Consider the following 21,414-nt stretch of genomic DNA (forward strand, 5'->3'; position numbering starts at 1 on the left):
TATCCTGCTAAATCTCTCGTTACCGCTGTACTGTTGTTGCTGGGCAAGATATTTAGTGTCCGTCAAAGCACATTTTTTGTTCTGGGTTGAAATACAATTCCCAATTTAGCAATTTCATAATTTAGTGGTTTCTGCTATATCAGAGCTATTTGAAATCTATCCCTAAAAGGGTATATAATATTCAAGGTGCACATTGGGTCATTCAGAATAACTTCACACACACCCGCTACTGTGTATTTCCAAGTCTAATTCTGTCACTAAACCCATACCTGTCACCCAGCGCCTAAATACTAGGCCTCAAATTTATATCCTGCTAAATCTCTCGTTACCGCTGTACTGTTGTTGCTGGGCAAGATATTTAGTGTCCGTCAAAGCACATTTTTTGTTCTGGGTTGAAATACAATTCCCAATTTAGCAATTTCATAATTTAGTGGTTTCTGCTATATCAGAGCTATTTGAAATCTATCCCTAAAAGGGTATATAATATTCAAGGTGCACATTGGGTCATTCAGAATAACTTCACACACACCCGCTACTGTGTATTTCCAAGTCTAATTCTGTCACTAAACCCATACCTGTCACCCAGCGCCTAAATACTAGGCCTCAAATTTATATCCTGCTAAATCTCTCGTTACCGCTGTACTGTTGTTGCTTGGAAAGATATTTAGTGTCCGTCAAAGCACATTTTTTGTTCTGGGTTGAAGTACAATTCCCAATTTAGCAATTTCATAATTTAGTGGTTTCTGCTATATCAGAGCTATTTGAAATCTATCCCTAAAAGGGTATATAATATTCAAGGTGCACATTGGGTCATTCAGAATAACTTCACACACACCCGCTACTGTGTATTTTCAAGTCTAATTCTGTCACTAAACCCATACCTGTCACCCAGCGCCTAAATACTAGGCCTCAAATTTATATCCTGCTAAATCTCTCGTTACCGCTGTCCTGTTGTAGCTGGGAAAGTTATTTAGTGTCCGTCAAAGCACATTTTTTGTTCTGGGTTGAAATACAATTCCCAATTTAGCAATTTCATAATTTAGTGGTTTCTGCTATATCAGAGCTATTTGAAATCTATCCCTAAAAGGGTAGATCATATTGAAGGTGCACATAGGGTCATTCAGAATAACTTCACACACACCCGCTACTGTGTATTTCCAAGTCTAATTCTGTCACTAAACCCATACCTGTCACCCAGCGCCTAAATACTAGGCCTCAAATTTATATCCCGCTAAATCTCTCGTTACCGCTGTCCTGTTGTAGCTGGGAAAGTTATTTAGTGTCCGTCAAAGCACATTTTTTGTTCTGGGTTGAAGTACAATTCCCAATTTAGCAATTTCATAATTTAGTGGTTTCTGCTATATCAGAGCTATTTGAAATCTATCCCTAAAAGGGTATATAATATTCAAGGTGCACATTGGGTCATTCAGAATAACTTCACACACACCCGCTACTGTGTATTTCCAAGTCTAATTCTGTCACTAAACCCATACCTGTCACCCAGCGCCTAAATACTAGGCCTCAAATTTATATCCTGCTAAATCTCTCGTTACCGCTGTACTGTTGTTGCTTGGAAAGATATTTAGTGTCCGTCAAAGCACATTTTTTGTTCTGGGTTGAAGTACAATTCCCAATTTAGCAATTTCATAATTTAGTGGTTTCTGCTATATCAGAGCTATTTGAAATCTATCCCTAAAAGGGTATATAATATTCAAGGTGCACATTGGGTCATTCAGAATAACTTCACACACACCCGCTACTGTGTATTTTCAAGTCTAATTCTGTCACTAAACCCATACCTGTCACCCAGCGCCTAAATACTAGGCCTCAAATTTATATCCTGCTAAATCTCTCGTTACCGCTGTACTGTTGTTGCTGGGCAAGATATTTAGTGTCCGTCAAAGCACATTTTTTGTTCTGGGTTGAAATACAATTCCCAATTTAGCAATTTCATAATTTAGTGGTTTCTGCTATATCAGAGCTATTTGAAATCTATCCCTAAAAGGGTATATAATATTCAAGGTGCACATTGGGTCATTCAGAATAACTTCACACACACCCGCTACTGTGTATTTTCAAGTCTAATTCTGTCACTAAACCCATACCTGTCACCCAGCGCCTAAATACTAGGCCTCAAATTTATATCCTGCTAAATCTCTCGTTACCGCTGTACTGTTGTTGCTGGGCAAGATATTTAGTGTCCGTCAAAGCACATTTCTTGTTCTGGGTTGAAATACAATTCCCAATTTAGCAATTTCATAATTTAGTGGTTTCTTCTATATCAGAGCTATTTGAAATCTATCCCTAAAAGGGTAGATCATATTGAAGGTGCACATAGGGTCATTCAGAATAACTTCACACACACGCTTCTGTGCATTTCCAAGTCTAATTCTGTCACTAAATCCATACCGGTCACCCAGCGCCTAAATACTAGGCCTCAAATTTATATCCCGCTGAATTTGAATACAATACATTGGGCCAAATAATATATTTGTTGTTGTGGTGAACCATAACAATGAGAAAAACATCTAGTAAGGGACGCGGACGTGGACATGGTCGTGGTGGTGTTAGTGGACCCTCTGGTGCTGGGAGAGGACGTGGCCGTTCTGCCACATCCACACGTCCTAGTGTACCAACTACCTCAGGTCCCAGTAGCCGCCAGAATTTACAGCGATATATGGTGGGGCCCAATGCCGTTCTAAGGATGGTAAGGCCTGAGCAGGTACAGGCATTAGTCAATTGGGTGGCCGACAGTGGATCCAGCACGTTCACATTATCTCCCACCCAGTCTTCTGCAGAAAGCGCACAGATGGCGCCTGAAAACCAACCCCATCAGTCTGTCACATCACCCCCATGCATACCAGGGAAACTGTCTCAGCCTCAAGTTATGCAGCAGTCTCTTATGCTGTTTGAAGACTCCGCTGGCAGGGTTTCCCAAGGGCATCCACCTAGCCCTTCCCCAGCGGTGAAAGACATAGAATGCACTGACGCACAACCACTTATGTTTCCTGATGATGAGGACATGGGAATACCACCTCAGCATGTCTCTGATGATGACGAAACACAGGTGCCAACTGCTGCGTCTTTCTGCAGTGTGCAGACTGAACAGGAGGTCAGGGATCAAGACTGGGTGGAAGACGATGCAGGGGACGATGAGGTCCTAGACCCCACATGGAATGAAGGTCGTGCCACTGACTTTCACAGTTCGGAGGAAGAGGCAGTGGTGAGACCGAGCCAACAGCGTAGCAAAAGAGGGAGCAGTGGGCAAAAGCAGAACACCCGCCGCCAAGAGACTCCGCCTGCTACTGACCGCCGCCATCTGGGACCGAGCACCCCAAAGGCAGCTTCAAGGAGTTCCCTGGCATGGCACTTCTTCAAACAATGTGCTGACGACAAGACCCGAGTGGTTTGCACGCTGTGCCATCAGAGCCTGAAGCGAGGCATTAACGTTCTGAACCTGAGCACAACCTGCATGACCAGGCACCTGCATGCAAAGCATGAACTGCAGTGGAGTAAACACCTTAAAACCAAGGAAGTCACTCAGGCTCCCCCTGCTACCTCTTCTGCTGCTGCCGCCTCGGCCTATTCTGCTGCTGCCGCCTCGGCCTCTTCCTCCGCCTCTGGAGGAACGTTGGCACCTGCCGCCCAGCAAACAGGGGATGTACCACCAACACCACCACCACCACCTCCGTCACCAAGCGTCTCAACCATGTCACACGCCAGCGTTCAGCTCTCCATCTCACAAACATTTGATAGAAAGCGTAAATTCCCACCTAGCCACCCTCGATCCCTGGCCCTGAATGCCAGCATTTCTAAACTACTGGCCTATGAAATGCTGTCATTTAGGCTGGTGGACACAGACAGCTTCAAACAGCTCATGTCGCTTGCTGTCCCACAGTATGTTGTTCCCAGCCGGCACTACTTCTCCAAGAGAGCCGTGCCTTCCCTGCACAACCAAGTATCCGATAAAATCAAGTGTGCACTGCGCAACGCCATCTGTAGCAAGGTCCACCTAACCACAGATACGTGGACCAGTAAGCACGGCCAGGGACGCTATATCTCCCTAACTGCACACTGGGTAAATGTAGTGGCAGCTGGGCCCCAGGCGGAGAGCTGTTTGGCGCACGTCCTTCCGCCGCCAAGGATCGCAGGGCAACATTCTTTGCCTCCTGTTGCCACCTCCTCCTTCTCGGCTTCCTCCTCCTCTTCTTCCACCTGCTCATCCAGTCAGCCACACACCTTCACCACCAACTTCAGCACAGCCCGGGGTAAACGTCAGCAGGCCATTCTGAAACTCATATGTTTGGGGGACAGGCCCCACACCGCACAGGAGTTGTGGCGGGGTATTGAACAACAGACCGACGAGTGGTTGCTGCCGGTGAGCCTCAAGCCCGGCCTGGTGGTGTGTGATAATGGGCGAAATCTCGTTGCAGCTCTGGGACTAGCCAATTTGACGCACATCCCTTGCTTGGCGCATGTGCTGAATTTGGTGGTGCAGAAGTTCATTCACAACTACCCCGACATGTCAGAGCTGCTGCATAAAGTGCGGGCCGTCTGTTCGCGCTTCCGGCGTTCACATCCTGCCGCTGCTCGCCTGTCTGCGCTACAGCGTAACTTCGGCCTTCCCGCTCACCGCCTCATATGCGACGTGCCCACCAGGTGGAACTCCACCTTGCACATGCTGGACAGACTGTGCGAGCAGCAGCAGGCCATAGTGGAGTTTCAGATGCAGCACGCACGGGTCAGTCGCACTACAGAACAGCACCACTTCACCACCAATGACTGGGCCTCCATGCGAGACCTGTGTGCCCTGTTGCGCTGTTTCGAGTACTCCACCAACATGGCCAGTGGCGATGACACCGTTATCAGCGTTACAATACCACTTCTATGTCTCCTTGAGAAAACACTTAGGGCGATGATGGAAGAGGAGGTGGCCCAGGAGGAGGAGGAGGAGGAGGAAGAGGGGTCATTTTTAGCACTTTCAGGCCAGTCTCTTCGAAGTGACTCAGAGGGAGGTTTTTGGCAACAGCAGAGGCCAGGTACAAATGTGGCCAGCCAGGGCCCACTACTGGAGGACGAGGAGGACGAGGATGAGGAGGAGGTGGAGGAGGATGAGGATGAAGCATGGTCACAGCGGGGTGGCACCCAACGCAGCTCGGGTCCATCACTGGTGCGTGGCTGGGGGGAAAGGCAGGACGATGACGATACGCCTCCCACAGAGGACAGCTTGTCCTTACCCCTGGGCAGCCTGGCACACATGAGCGACTACATGCTGCAGTGCCTGCGCAACGACAGCAGAGTTGCCCACATTTTAACCTGTGCGGACTACTGGGTTGCCACCCTGCTGGATCCACGCTACAAAGACAATGTGCCCACCTTACTTCCTGCACTGGAGCGTGATAGGAAGATGCGCGAGTACAAGCGCACGTTGGTAGACGCGCTACTGAGAGCATTCCCAAATGTCACAGGGGAACAAGTGGAAGCCCAAGGCCAAGGCAGAGGAGGAGCAAGAGGTCGCCAAGGCAGCTGTGTCACGGCCAGCTCCTCTGAGGGCAGGGTTAGCATGGCAGAGATGTGGAAAACTTTTGTCAACACGCCACAGCTAACTGCACCACCACCTGATACGCAACGTGTTAGCAGGAGGCAACATTTCACTAACATGGTGGAACAGTACGTGTGCACACCCCTCCACGTACTGACTGATGGTTCGGCCCCATTCAACTTCTGGGTCTCTAAATTGTCCACGTGGCCAGAGCTAGCCTTTTATGCCTTGGAGGTGCTGGCCTGCCCGGCAGCCAGCGTTTTGTCTGAACGTGTATTCAGCACGGCAGGGGGCGTCATTACAGACAAACGCAGCCGCCTGTCTACAGCCAATGTGGACAAGCTGACGTTCATAAAAATGAACCAGGCATGGATCCCACAGGACCTGTCCGTCCCTTGTCCAGATTAGACATTAACTACCTCCCCATAACCATATATTATTGGACTCCAGGGCACTTCCTCATTCAATCCTATATTTATTTTCATTTTACCATTATATTGCGATGCTACCCAAAGTTGAATGAACCTCTCCTCTGCCTGTGTGCTAGGCCTAAATATATGCCAATGGACTGTTGCAGTGGTGGCTGACGTGAAGCCTGATTCTCTGCTATGACATGCAGACTGATTCTCTGCTGACATGAAGCCAGATCCTCTGTTACGGGACCTCTCTCCTCTGCCTGTGTGTGTGCTGGGCCTAAATATATGCCAATGGACTGTTGCAGTGGTGGCTGACGTGAAGCCTCATTCTCTGCTATGACATGCAGACTAATTCTCTGCTGACATGAAGACAGATTCTCTGTTACGGGACCTCCCTCCTCTGCCTGGGTGCTGGGCCTAAATATATGCCAATGGACTGTTGCAGTGGTGGGTGACGTGAAGCCTCATTCTCTGCTATGACATGCAGACTAATTCTCTGCTGACATGAAGCCAGATTGTCTGTTACGGGACCTCTCTCCTCTGCCTGTGTGTGTGCTGGGCCTAAATATATGCCAATGGACTGTTGCAGTGGTGGCTGACGTGAAGCCTCATTCTCTGCTATGACATGCAGACTAATTCTCTGCTGACATGAAGACAGATTCTCTGTTACGGGACCTCCCTCCTCTGCCTGGGTGCTGGGCCTAAATATATGCCAATGGACTGTTGCAGTGGTGGCTGACGTGAAGCCTCATTCTCTGCTATGACATGCAGACTGATTCTCTGCTGACATGAAGCCAGATCGTCTGTTACGGGACCTCTCTGCTCTGCCTGTGTGCTAGGCCTAAATATATGCCAATGGACTGTTGCAGTGGTGGGTGACGTGAAGCCTCCTTCTCTGCTATGACATGCAGACTGATTCTCTGCTGTCATGAAGCCAGATTGTCTGTTACGGGACCTCTCTGCTCTGCCTGTGTGCTAGGCCTAAATATATGCCAATGGACTGTTGCAGTGGTGGGTGACGTGAAGCCTCATTCTCTGCTATGACATGCAGACTGATTGTCTGCTGTCATGAAGCCAGATTGTCTGTTACGGGACCTCTCTGCTCTGCCTGTGTGCTAGGCCTAAATATATGCCAATGGACTGTTGCAGTGGTGGGTGACGTGAAGCCTCATTCTCTGCTATGACATGCAGACTGATTCTCTGCTGACATGAAGCCAGATTGTCTGTTACGGGACCTCTCTCCTCTGCCTGTGTGCTAGGCCTAAATATATGCCAATGGACTGTTGCAGTGGTGGCTGACGTGAAGCCTCATTCTCTGCTATGACATGCAGACTAATTCTCTGCTGACATGAAGCCAGATTGTCTGTTACGGGACCTCTCTCCTCTGCCTGGGTGCTGGGCCTAAATTTATGACAATGGACTGTTGCAGTGGTGGCTGACGTGAAGCCTGATTCTCTGCTATGACATGCAGACTGATTCTCTGCTGACATGAAGCCAGATCCTCTGTTACGGGACCTCTCTCCTCTGCCTGTGTGTGTGCTGGGCCTAAATATATGCCAATGGACTGTTGCAGTGGTGGCTGACGTGAAGCCTCATTCTCTGCTATGACATGCAGACTAATTCTCTGCTGACATGAAGACAGATTCTCTGTTACGGGACCTCTCTCCTCTGCCTGGGTGCCGGGGCCTAAATATCTGAGAATGGACTGTTCCAGTGGTGGGTGACGGGAAGCCAGATTCTCTGCTATGGAACCTCTCTCCAATTGATTTTGGTTAATTTTTATTTATTTAATTTTTAATTTAATTCATTTCCCTATCCACATTTGTTTGCAGGGGATTTACCTACATGTTGCTGCCTTTTGCAGCCCTCTAGCTCTTTCCTGGGCTGTTTTACAGCCTTTTTAGTGCCGAAAAGTTCGGGTCCCCATTGACTTCAATGGGGTTCGGGTTCGGGACGAAGTTCGGATCGGGTTCGGATCCCGAACCCGAACATTTCCGGGATGTTCGGCCGAACTTCTCGAACCCGAACATCCAGGTGTTCGCTCAACTCTAGTCAGTAACAAAGTGTTGCATCTGGCCTAATTCATAGAGGTAAATTGAAACCTTGAATGCTACAGAATTGAGATTCGAGAACAAACAAACCTTTGTGGAGAGACAAGTTCTCATTCCATACAAAGACTCATACAGTAAACCAGGTTGTATTTGCATATAATGTGTATAATTCCATAAACCTTCCACAGTACCCCCATTGACTCCACAATGACTGCATGGCCATCCGCAGTGCCCCCCAGTAACATACACAGCATAGCGAACAACTTCTGTGGCTGATCACTATGCTGTGACTCATACGCAGTGCAATGTAAGAGCTGAGTATGAGTGAGTACAGGCTTCACACAGAAGGCGGCCGGGCCCTGGTGCATGAGCAGTAGTGTGCAGGCGTCAGGACCACGATAGGCAGGAGCCAGTGACATCAGTGATGACCCACCGTCTTCTGCTTCAAAAAAGAATACAGGAAGGAATACAAGGTGCTGGTTCTGAAGACAAGAAAACGTCAATGGAGTGGTCATGTAACCGTCAAGAGGATCCTGGGAACATTGCAGCTGCTGGGGGTAAGTATGGCTGTCCTAATCTTCTCTCCACAGGTTGGATGCCAGTGTAATTTTTTTTTAGGTGGGACGGAGAACCCTTTTAATTAAAAAGCTTATATTTTTACTTTTTTCTCCAAGCTCAGTTTTTCAGTACTCCCTAGACCAGGATAAAAATACAGAAAAAGATTTTGTAATCTACTTACTTTCTAAAGTCCTCACCAGTGCACCTCACCTTGGAGCTACAATCTGGTCACAGCGAGGTCATATCTACATTAATTGGCCACATACATACTGTATTTCTGCCATTGAACAATGCAGCTATACAACATCAGATAACATCCTGTGAATAGTGTTGAGCGAATATCAGATAGCTTGCATTCTGCTTGATAAAAAAAATGTGAAACATGTGTACATCATAGATCAAGTGTCTGTTGAGGAGTGGACTTTAATTCTGTGACTATGCAAAAGGAAGCAGGTGATTTGAATTTCCATAATGGAGAAACCAGAACTATAAAATCTCCATGAACCTGCAAAATTTTTGTATACAAATGAAAAGTGCATTTTTTTTCTAAATTCTTCACCAGGCTCCCCATCTTAATTTTTGATGGCTTCTATAAAACAGTGATGTTTCTTTCACAGGTAGGGTTGAGTGAACTTTGTGTTTCAAGTTTGGCGTACAGGGTTCAGGTTATCTAAGAATTCCATTATGGATTCCACTACCACGGACCATAAGTTATGGTCTATGGAAGCGGAATCCACAATGGAATTCTTAGATAAGCTGAAAAATAAATAAATTAGGCATTCACCTGACAAAAAAGAACATGTGATTATGTAGCTGAAGGTATATTAGACGGTCAGTGGATAACAATTTTACTGCAGGCCAGTGGAGTATAGGCCCTAAACATTAGGCATTCACAGGTCAGAAAAAAACTATTAATTATGTGGCTGGAGGAATATTAGGCGGTCAGTGGATAACAATTATACTGCAGGCCAGTGGAGTACAGGCCCCAAAAATTAGGCATTCACAGGACAGAAAAGAACAAGTGATTATGTGGCTGGAGGTATATTAGACAGTAAGTGAATAACAATTTTACTGTAGGCCAGCGGACAACAGGCCCTAAAAATTATGCATAAATTGGACAGAAAAGAACAAGTGATTATGTGGCTGGAGATACATTAGACAGTCAGTGGATAACAATTTTACTGCAGCCCAGTGGAGTACAGGCCCCAAACATTAGGCATTCATTGGACAGAAAAAAACAATTTCTTATGTGGCTGGAAGTATATTAGGCGGTCAGTGGATAACAAATTTACTTCAGGTCAGTGGAGTACAGGCCCCAAAAGTTAGGCATTCACCGGACAGAAAAGAACAAGTGATTATGTGGCTGGAGGTATATTAGACAGTCATTGGATAACAATTTTACTGAAGGCCAGTGGAGTACAGGCCCCAAACATTAGGCATTCACTGGACAGAAAACATCAAGTGATTATGTGGCTGGAGTTACATTAGGCAGTCACCGTATAACAATTTTACTGTTGGCCAGATAGATTACAGGCCCCAAAAATTATGCATTCACAGTACAGTAAAGATCAAGTGATTATGTGGCCGGAGGTACAGTATATTAGACGGTCAATGGATATCAATTTTATTGCAGGTCAGTGGAGTACAGGCCCCAAACATTAGGCATTCACCGGACAGAAAACATCAAGTGATTATCTGGCTGGAGGTATATTAGATGGTCTTAAAGGGAAATTCTCAAAAATGTGCCCTGCTGGAATATAAAAAATCAAGTGATTATGTGGCTGGAGGTATATTAGACAGTCATTGGATATCAATTTTACTGCAGGCCAGTGGAGTACAGGCCCCAAACATTAGGCATTCATTGGACAGAAAATAACAAGTGATTATGTGGCTGGAGGTACATTAGGCGGTCAATGGCTAATTTTTTTTTACTGTAGGCCAGTACAGGCCTCAGAAATTATGCATTCACCTGATAGAAAAGAACTAGTGATTATGTGTCTGGAGGTACATTAGGCAGTCACTGGATACAATTTTTACTGTAGGCCATGGGAGTACAGGCCCCCAAAATTAGGCATTCACTTGACAGAAAAGGCCTTTTATGCCGCTGTATATACAAAAGACAAGGACCATTCTTTGTTCTGGGTTGTGGCGGATATGTGTGGATGGGCATGAGGAAATTCAATTACACGTGGTCGTCAAAGGTGTTGAATTCCTCTGAGATCCATGCCTCATTTATTTTTAGAAATGTGAGATAGTCCACACTGTTGTGTGCTAGGCGAGTGCGCTTACAGGTCACGATACCCCCCTGCTGCGCTGAACGTCTTTTCAGACAGGACAAGGACGAGGGAAAGCCAAGAGTTCCATGGCAAATTGTGCCAGCTCTGGCCACAGGTCAAGCCTGCACGCCCAGTAGTCCAGGGGTTCCTCTCTTCTTAGAGCGTCCACATTGGCCGTTAATCCAATGTAGTCGGACATTCAGGCATTCACTGAGGCCAGTTCCCGAGGGCGGCTGTCGATTTCTTGGCTTCAAAAATGATCTCATATCTCAAGTGACCAACACATCTTCAAACCGCAACAGCAGAATGCAGCATCTCTTGCAGCAAGGCCTGGAAATGCTGCATTCTGACAGCCCTCTGTGATGCTGGTAACATGTCGGCCATTTTGTGTTTGTACCGGGGGTCGAAATACGTTGCCACCCTGTACTGGTACCAGGGGCGTAGCTAGAAATGACTGGGCCCCATAGCAAAAAAAATGTATGGGCCCCCCTCCCACCCCCACATACCTCTCAGAGCTCCCACCCCTTCCAGAGCTCCCACCCAAACACCCCTCCAGTACCTCCCACCCCAACATCCTCACACCCCTCCTAGACCTCCCACCCCCACCCCCATCCTAAATCTCCCACCGCCAGTCCCCAGATATAATGGTCCAGACATCAAGTGTCCTGCTCCCCCCCTCAATTTAATGGTCCAGACCTTGGAGATCCTGCGGCTCCCCCCTCAATAAATTGGTTCAGACCTCCAGGGTCCTGGTCCCCCCTAAATATAATGGTCCAGACCTCCAGGGTCCTGCTCCCCCTCCTCCCCAGATATAATGGTCCAGTGTCCTGTTCCCCCCCCCTATATAATGGTCCAGACCATACCTCCAGGTCCTGCTCCCCCCTTCTCCTTAAATGTACTGGTCCAGACCTCCAGGGTCCTGCTCCCCCCTTCTCCTTAAATGGACTGGTCCAGACCTCCAGGGTCCTGCTCCCCCCTCCTCCCTAGATATAATGGTCCAGGACTCCAGAGTAAATTTTACCAGTCCCAGAGTCAGCCAGCCCTCACCTCACAGCCACTTGAAGGTCTGCGCGCCCACACTCCAGCAGCGCTGCCAGGCCTAGCACCACGCAGCTTCACTGTACGCTCCGCCTCTTCCACTTCCGGGCCAGTAGGACTGCCGCCCAGACTGGGAGCGGGACCACTCCCTCTCCTCACTGCAGGTACGCCTCTCTGCCTCCGACAGCCCCCTATCGCACTGCCCACAGCCTACAGGCCCTGCAGATAGCGCTTTGTCTGTCCTGGAGGGGCCTGCGACCCCTGTAGCTATACCACATGAATTTAAAAAAAAATAATAATCCTCAGCAGGCAGCCTGGGCCCCCAGTGGCGTAGGGCCCCATAGCCATTGCTATGGCTGCTATGGCGATCCCTACGCCCCATGACTGGTACTTTCCCTTTATGCTTTTTATACGGGGGTCCCTTTTCAAACACTGTAGCATGAACACCCCCATTTGCACTAAATTGGAAGCGGTGGAGCGGCTTGGCTCCTGTTCATTGCCCAAGAGAATTTTGTCCTCGGTCTCCTCCCCCCAGCCACGGACAACCCCAGGGATCCCCGAAAAGTTTAGTCCCCCTCAAAGCCAGCTCTTCTTGCTCCTTCTACCCCCAGCCACTATCCTTCTCTGACTCCTCTTCAGACTCCTGCTGACTTGTCTCAGATGCAGTAGCCCCCCTGGGAATTCATTCAGCATTGCGACTTCTTCATGCTCCTGCTCCTCGACGGCTTGTTCAATGACACAATGCAATGCACGCTCCAGAAGGAAGGTGTAAGGTACAATGTCACTGATGGTGCCCTGACTGCGACTGACCAGTTTGGTGATCTCATCAAATGGTCGCAGCAGTCTGCATGCATCCTGCTGCGGTAACACCAAATTCACACGGGTGCCACGGGTTACATGCTTGAGAGCCATCAGAAGGTTCACCCAGTAGGCAGTAAAAGTTATGTACCTTCCCTGCACGTGTTTGCTAGACCACGTGTCTTTGGTCAGATGTATCTTGGCACCGACACTGTGTTCCAGAGATATATTCAGTTGCCGCTGAACTTGGCCATATAGCTCTGGGATGCCCTTCTGGGAGAAATATTTCCTTCTGGGGACCTTCCATTGTGGTGTGCCAATGGACAAAAATGTTCAAAAGGCCTCCGAGTCCACCAGTTTATAAGGTAGTAGTTGGAGGGCTAGCAGTTCCGACAAGCCAGCAGTCAGCCGTTGGGCAAGAGGGTTATCCGGCATCATCAACTTTTTACCCTCAAACATTTGGGCCACGGAAGCCTGCCTTCTGCCAGATGAATGTGATGACAGCATGGTGGAAGGTGGAGTGGAGGACAAATGGCAGGAGAGAGAAGAAGGAGAAGAGTCAGGACATGGAGTCGGGAGTGTGGCTTTGTGGGTTCTGACGGCGTTGCTCCCACTGGGCTCAGTGATAGGAGGCCAGGTGCCTTCTTAGGCCTCATGCACACGGACGTTTTTTTTCACGGTCCGCAAAACGGGGTTCCGTTGGTCCGTGATCCGTGACCGTTTTTCCGTCCGTGGGTCTTCCTTGATTTTTGGAGGATCCACGGACATGAAAAAAAAGTCGTTTTGGTGTCCGCCTGGCCGTGCGGAGCCAAACGGATCCGTCCTGAATTACAATGCAAGTCAATGGGGACGGATCGTTTGACGTTGACACAATATGGTGCCATTTCAAACGGATCCGTCCCCATTGACTTTCAATGTAAAGTCTGGAGTTCTGTTATACCATCGGATTGGAGTTTTCTCCAATCCGATGGTATATTTTAACTTGTAGCGTCCCCATCACCATGGGAACGCCTCTATGTTAGAATATACTGTCGGATATGAGCTACATCGTGAAACTCATTTCCGACAGTATATTCTAACACAGAGGCGTTCCCATGGTGATGGAGACGCTTCAGGTTAGAATATACAAAAAAACTGTGTACATGACTGTCCCCTGCTGCCTGGCAGGTGCTGCCAGGCAGCAGGGGGCAGACCCCCCCCCTGTTTTTAACTCATTGGTGGCCAGTGGGCCCCCCCTCCCCTGTTGTTAACTCGTTGGTGGCCAGTGTGCGCACCCCCCTCCCTCCCTCCCTCTATTGTAATAATAGCATTGGGGCCAGTGTGCGCGCCCCCCCAACCCCACCCCCCCCCCTCCCTCCCTCTATTGTAATAATAGCATTGGGGCCAGTGTGCGCGCCCCCCCTCCCTCTATTGTAATAATAGCATTGGGGCCAGTGTGCGCCAACCCCCCCAACCCCCCCCCCTCCCTCCCTCTATTGTAATAATAGCATTGGGGCCAGTGTGCGCCAACCCCCCCCCCCCCGATCATCGGTGGCAGCGGAGTAGAAGATTCATACTTACCTGGCTGCTGGCTGCTGCGATCTCTGTGTCCGGCCGGGAGCTCCTCCTACTGGTAAGTGACAGGTCTGTGCGGCGCATTGCTGTCACTTACCAGTAGGAGGAGCTCCCGGCCGGACGCAGACATCGCAGCAGCCAGCAGCCAGGTAAGTATGAAAATCTTCTACTCCGCTGCCACCGATGATCGCGGGGGGGGGGGGGGGGGTGCGCACACTGGCCCCAATGCTATTATTACAATAGAGGGAGGGAGGGGGGGGTTGGGGGGGTGCGCACACTGGCCCCAATGTATTAAAACAATAGAGGGAGGGAGGGGGGGGTTGGGGGGGGGGGCTGCTCATACTGGCCCCAATGTATTAAAACAATAGAGGGAGGGAGGGAAGGGGGGTGCGCACACTGGCCACCAACGAGTTAACAACAGGGGAGGGGGGGCCGCACAATGATATTCAAACTGGGGAGGGGGGGGGGGGGGGTCTGCCCCCTGCTGCCTGGCAGCCCTGATCTCTTACAGGGGGATATGATAGTACAATTAACCCCTTCAGGTGCCGCACCAGCAGGGGGCAGTCTTGTACACAGTTTGTAGTGTATTCTAACTAGAAGCGTCCCATCACCATGGGAACGCCTCTGTGTTAGAATATACTGTCGGATCTGAGTTTTCACGAAGTGAAAACTCAGCTCTGAAAAAGCTTTTATGCAGACGGATCTTCGGATCCGTCTGTATGAAACTAAAACCTTACGGCCACGGATCACGGACACGGATGCCAATCTTGTGTGCATCCGTGTTCTTTCACGGACCCATTGACTTGAATGGGCCCGTGAACCGTTGGCCGTGAAAAAAATAGGACAGGTCATATTTTTTTCACGGCCAGGAAACACGGCTCACGGATGCGGTTGCCAAACGGTGCATTTTCACTGAGGAAGAGATTGGAACTATCTCGAAACGCGTCTGGGCTTTCAGACACTCTGTTGGAACCTCCACAAAGAGAACTCCTAGCATGGCCATGCTATAAAGACAGAAAGATTTAAAGACTGCAACCTTGTAACCATTGCAACTTTGTAACAACCGAATCGCCCTGAACACAGTGAGTGCGGAGATCGGACTGCTGTCCCACCCGTAATACCGCGAGATTTGGGCTAGGTTACTAGAGTTTGGGAGCTGTGAGGACGTAACAGCGTCTCCAGCTGAACTCCTGCAGCGCATTAAGAAACAGACCGTACAACACGCCAACATAGGAGGTAAGACTCTCTACTCCTAGCAAGGAATAACCTCCAGACAGAGGTGAGAATTACACAGCTAATATAGACTGCGTTTACAGAATATATTATTAATTGAATACAAGCAACTTTTGGACTGTTAACTGCGGTTGATTGCGGACTTTATATCGAACTTCAATCTCTACAGGAAGGAATACAAGTCTATACTGCCAGGCCCTATACGGTGTCCCCTATTTTTTCATAAAATTGTCACACCCATTCATCACTTTATCTTTCACCAGGATATTGATATTTATTATCTCAAGTTATCAGCACAGTTATTTACTTCAACTCTTTATTATTGCACTGTCACTTTATTTAACATTCATTGTGGACACCATTGGACCGCATATATGCATCAGTGTATTGCTCCCATCAATTAGTGGCGCATATATGGTCGACCATTATTTTATACCTTGGTAATATTTTATAGTATTTTAATTGTGTTATTGAATTATTGTCTGATTAATTTGTCATAGCAATTTTTATTATTAAATCTGAGTGTATGCCATAGGTGAGTGCTCGCTCCCTTATTTCTACATTTACTTATTCCATTGAGGTGGGGCGTCCCCAAACTGAGTTTGCAGCACCGTACCACCCACTACCAGCAGTGAGCCACTTCATTTAATTAACTTTTTTGCATGTTAAAAAAAAGCCCACACTGCGGAGCTATGTGCCAGCGTCCTGGGAGCGCACGATGTGACCGTGCATGGTGGATGGCTTACTCCAGATACATTTGCAATCTGCTTTTTGCCTCCTGTGCACTGTGAGTTGTGCCTGCTTCTCCTCCCATTCTGCTGCTCCGTCTCTCCCTCTGAACTCCCCTCCTCTTCCTCTTTTGTGGGCACCCACGTGACATCCATCGACACGTCATCATTGTCACCTTCACCACCACTGACATTAGAGATCTCGGAGTAGGCAGCAACAGCGGGGACCACCCTCCTTGCGTTGTTCTGGGTACTGTCGTCAGACTGCTGGGTGGCGGCCATTGCTACCTCCTCTTCCTCATCCGATGCCAAGAACGGTTGCACATCGGTAAGGTCTGGGAATGGATGGGAAAATAATTCCTCTGACTCAAGTGGAGGGGCTATAGTGATGGTGGTGATGTCTTTTGGGGTACACACAGCAGAGAGTGAGGAGGGTGCAGATACAGAGGATGAGGAAGGTACAGAAGCGGAAGGCTGAATGAGCCACTCAACCAACTCTGGTGTGTCCTTTGACGTAATCGCACGCACCTTCTCCAACTCCCCACTTAGGCTCCGGCCTGGTGCACCTGCCCAACACCTACCACCCCTGCGGAACGGCCTGCTTCTTCCTCTGCCTGTGATTTTTAAAATGACCCTGTGCCAAAGTCCCTAGAGAAGAGCAGTATGTGTGAAAGCCGGTATATTGCAGGCCTCAATCAGTATTTGGTGGAAGCCGGAATATTGCACCCCTCAATTTGTATTTTGTGAAAGCAGGTATATCGCACCCCTCAATCAGGATTTTGTGGAAGCAGGTATATAGAACACCTGTATCAATATTTGGTGGAAGCAGGTATATTGCACCCCTCAATCAGTATTTTGTGGAAACAGGCATATAGAACCCTTGAATCAATATTTGGTGGATGCAGGTATATCACACCCCTCAATCAGTATTTTGTGGAAGCAGGTTTATCAAACCCCGTAATCAGTATTTTGTAGAAGCAGGTATATTGCACTCCTCAATCAGTATTTTGTGGAAACAGGTATATAGAACCCCTGAATCAATATTTGGTGGATGCAGGTATATCACACCCCTCAATCAGTTTTTTGGGGGGCAACAGGTATATCACACCCGTTGCAAATAGTTGTTCCAATAACGCTTGTCCCTCTATATAGCCGCGGTATCGCAGCAGAACCGCACACAACTGCTGCACAATACAAATGCATTATAATATACTTTCTATGTTAGAAAGTATATTACATGTATATCACACCCCTCAATCAGTTTTTTTTGGGGGCAACAGGTATATCACACCAGTTGCAATTAGTTATTCCAATAGTGTTTGTCCCTCTAAATAGCTGCGGTATCGCAGCAGAACCACATACAACTGCAGCACAATACAAATGCACTATAATATACTTTCTATGTTAGAAGGTAAATTATATGTATATCACACCCCTCAGTATATCACACCTATCGATAGCACACCTATACCAGTCCTTAAAAGGACTTTTGTGGCCCAGCGTTTGGTGTCCCTAACAGTCTGTCCCTGCTCCACAAAGCAACCTCTCCCTACACTGGCAAAACACAGAATGTAAAATGGCTGCCAGATTGGGTTATGTTAAAGGATTTTGGGTGTGTCCATGTGCTGAAAAGTCTCAATTTACTGTCCTGTCCCACCTGATGGAAGTGTCATGGGTCAAAGTTTGGCGCGATGCAAAAGAATATGGTGCATGCGAACATCGCCATATGTTAGCATGTTCAGCGAATCGCGAACGAGCAAAGTTCGCCGCAAAACGACTGCCGGGCAAACCGCAAGGCCATCTTTACTCAGCAGAGAGGTTGTTTCAAACATCTTGGAGAACTAACTACAGACCTTCTGTAGATGTAGGCTTGTTCAAATCCCCAGATAAACTTGGTTGGATGATGTTGAGAGACCTATATATAGCCCAAAATTCTAAGTTTAGGACCCACACCTAACTATATCATGAAAACCAACCAGAGATAATGGGTCAATAAAGTACAAAAACACATATCAGACTAAAATAATCACAAAATAGCATCATTTTATTGAGAATCAGATAGAGACATGATTAGCACAAGCCACAAAAAACTATTAACACAGGCCACAATACATTAAAAACCAAGAGGACCGATGGTGGGCTGTCGAAAAGTGCAAGTGCAATAGTCATGATTGGTCACTAAAAACCACTATGGCTCAAAAATACATAATAGCAAAAATTCATATGCGCATATATACAACACACACTTAACCATGTGGGTGATAATACACAGCACACGGGGTGACTGTAGCAAAAAAGAGACAATAAAATATAATGGACACCTAACAAATACTGACCAACCGAACTGGTATACCACACACGACCACCACCAGTCCACTCCCCAACGCAAGTTTCGCGTTAGCTTTTTCAAGGTGGTACTGGCTAGTGTGGTGAGGCTGGTCTTCTTAAATATATAAAGGGGCTACACCGTATTTTCTGATAGGTTAACCCTCATTACCTTGGTGTTGTTATTGGCTGGCCTATCGTCCGTCCGCCTCACACACCTGAGCTGATTTAAGGTGGTGAGTGCTCATTACATGGCGCCCGACACTCCGTCATGAACGCCGAGCCCGCGGCCCCGCCCAGCCAGTCCGGAGGAGGAAAATCATTGGAGACTTGCGCGATCATCATCATCCAGGAGCAGCGGGCGGGACCCGAGCCCGGCGCATGCGCGGACAGTCGGACGCACCGCAATCGCCATGTCAGGTGAGGGCAGATTAGACTGGCAGAATCTATTCAGTGCAAGCAATGAGATGTTTTGCCAAGTCTAGAGCGCAATGCAATTGGAATATAGGTACATGTCCAATACATATAATGCACCAAGGTTCTGGCCAAATTTTGAGTGCCAATACACTCAAGATAGAACTGCAACACCTAATAAGGGAAAAAGAGGGACGGGAACAGGAGGGTAGGAAGAAGACAAGGAGAAGAAAGGAAAATACAAAGAAAAGACAAAGAAAGGGACTAAATTGCATTAAATTGTCAACCAATTATGTCTCTCTTACTTAGGGGATAGTCATATAGTGAATGTATATCTATGTGATATATACGTGCTAGTACAAATCAGTGCATAACTATAAAACACTAATGCTGTGTGCAAAGTGAATAAAATGAAACTGATCAGGGCTCTCAATATCATCACTTCAAGGACCCTTTATTCTTTTTTATGCTGAAGACAGTTTTTAACCCTTTCAGCCCCGGAGTTTATTTTTATCTTTTTTGCGTTTTCATTCTGCGTTCCCTGCCTTTCCAGAGCAGGCCATATGAGGGCTTGATTTCTGCGGGACAAGTTGTGCTTTCCAATGCCACCATTTAATATTGCATATGATGTAGTGGGAAGCGGGGGAAAAATTCCAAATGGGGTGAAATTGCAACAAAAAAAAAAGCAATTCCACCACAGTTTTACAGGTTTTTTTTATTTACGACGTTCAATGTATGATAAAACTGACCGGTTACTTTTATTCTACAGGTTAGTACGAATCTTGCAAAACCTTATATGTATAGTTTTTCTTGCGTTTTGATAGTGATAAAAAAAAAAAAAAAAGTGGGGAAAAAAATCTGTTTGATTTTTTTGTCACCATATTTTGACCTCTATAACTTTTTTGTAATTATGTGTACGGAGCTGTATGGGGGCTAATTTTTTGCAGGGCGATCTGAACTTTTCATTGATACCATTCTGGGGTGTGTATGGTCACTTTTTAATTTTTTGGTAGAAAGTCATGGGACCAAAAACATTGATTCGGCCATTTGAACGCTTTTTTCAGTGTTGCTGTTTGCCGCATGGGGAATATATTTTTATACTATGGTCATTTGCGCACATCGCGACACCCACGATGTTTTTTTTTTTTTGTTCTTTTATTTTTAATTTTGGGAAAATGGGGGGGTTGAATTTTTTTTTTTTAAAACTTTTTTATACTTCCCATAGGGAACTATAACATGCAATCATTAGATTGCATTGGAATCTATGATGATTTTACTACTCTCCTTTGGAGCCCTATTACAGGCAAGGGCTCCATAGGAAATACTATGCAGCATCCTCCTGTCATTCACAAAGACAGGGGCTGCTGCACACATGCTCTGGCTCCTCCGAACACCACACGGGGGAGCCGGAGAATAACCGGAAGTGCGCGCTTTCGGTTTGCAGCGCGCTCAGATGCCAAGGGGTTAAATGTCTGCGATTGGCATTACTGTCGGTTGCGGACTGAGCCTCAGGCAACCCCTTCAAGTAAATTTTAAAATAAAATAAGGACTTGCTGCTGTGTCCCCCCAAAAAAACGGGAATAAAAAATTGATGATTGAGCTGAGAGGCTCCTAAATATAGTACTCATCTGTTACCTGACTGTGGTCAGCTTTAAACTTTCTAGAAACGGAGAAAGAATAAAGTACAGATTACTAAGTGGTGTAATCGAAAAGAGGTCCACTGTAAATCTAACCTGTTTATCTCTTTGCTTATTTTATCTCTTCAGGTTGCTGACTGAATGATAAGAACAAATATTAATGCCCATTAAAAACCATGGACATGACGGAAAGCCATTGTACAACGGAGGTTAAAACAGAGCATGTATGAACTCCTGATAATTACTGCTTCATTCAAGAAGAGAAAGTGATGACATCTTCTGTCAAGTATGGAGACCAGAAACCAGAAGTTTACACAATGCTGCCTCATAGGACTTCACCTCCATGACCTCCATGTCCGTATTCTATAATATATTCATCTTTGTGATTGAAGGCCTTATGAGGAAACTAAGGACATATTATCTATTCTCGCGTTTGCTGGAATAAACGATTCTTCATCCAAATTAGAGAATGTACTACAGAACTGAATGCACAATTTTTAAGGGGTTTGTCCTTTTGGATAATCTTATATAATTAGAACGGGCCCTGGATAGTAAGATGATCACAGGCTTCCCATTGCTGATTCAGTGAGCAATCAGCTGAAATATGTTGAAGAACCTGACTGCAAGTGTTCGATTCTCCTACAGTGCCACCATAGAGGGAAACAAGCAATTACACAAGTTCTGTTGAAATCAATGATTTGTCTGTGTAATATATGGTCCATCTGGTCCTCCAGAGCTAGTCTTTGTGGCTGATAGAAAAAAGTCCTTAAAGGGAACCTGTTACCGGGATTTTGGGTATAGAGCTGAGGACATGGGTTGCTAGATGGCCGCTAGCACATCCGCA

At 47.0% G+C, this 21,414-nt stretch overlaps 1 protein-coding gene across 1 annotated transcript in view; it reads left to right on the forward strand.

The window, feature by feature from the left end:
• The window catches only part of ADGRD2 (adhesion G protein-coupled receptor D2), a 381,627-nt gene extending 360,864 nt beyond the window's left edge, over positions 1–20,763 (forward strand). The window contains exon 25 of the mRNA XM_044268542.1: positions 20,700–20,763. Coding sequence (XP_044124477.1) covers positions 20,700–20,707 — 8 coding nt within the window. The 3' untranslated portion in view covers positions 20,708–20,763. The remainder of the gene's footprint in view (positions 1–20,699) is intronic.
• The last annotated feature ends 651 nt before the right edge of the window (positions 20,764–21,414 follow it).

The sequence above is a fragment of the Bufo gargarizans genome, chromosome 9, assembly GCF_014858855.1.
Source record: "Bufo gargarizans isolate SCDJY-AF-19 chromosome 9, ASM1485885v1, whole genome shotgun sequence".
Classification (NCBI taxonomy): domain Eukaryota; kingdom Metazoa; phylum Chordata; class Amphibia; order Anura; family Bufonidae; genus Bufo; species Bufo gargarizans.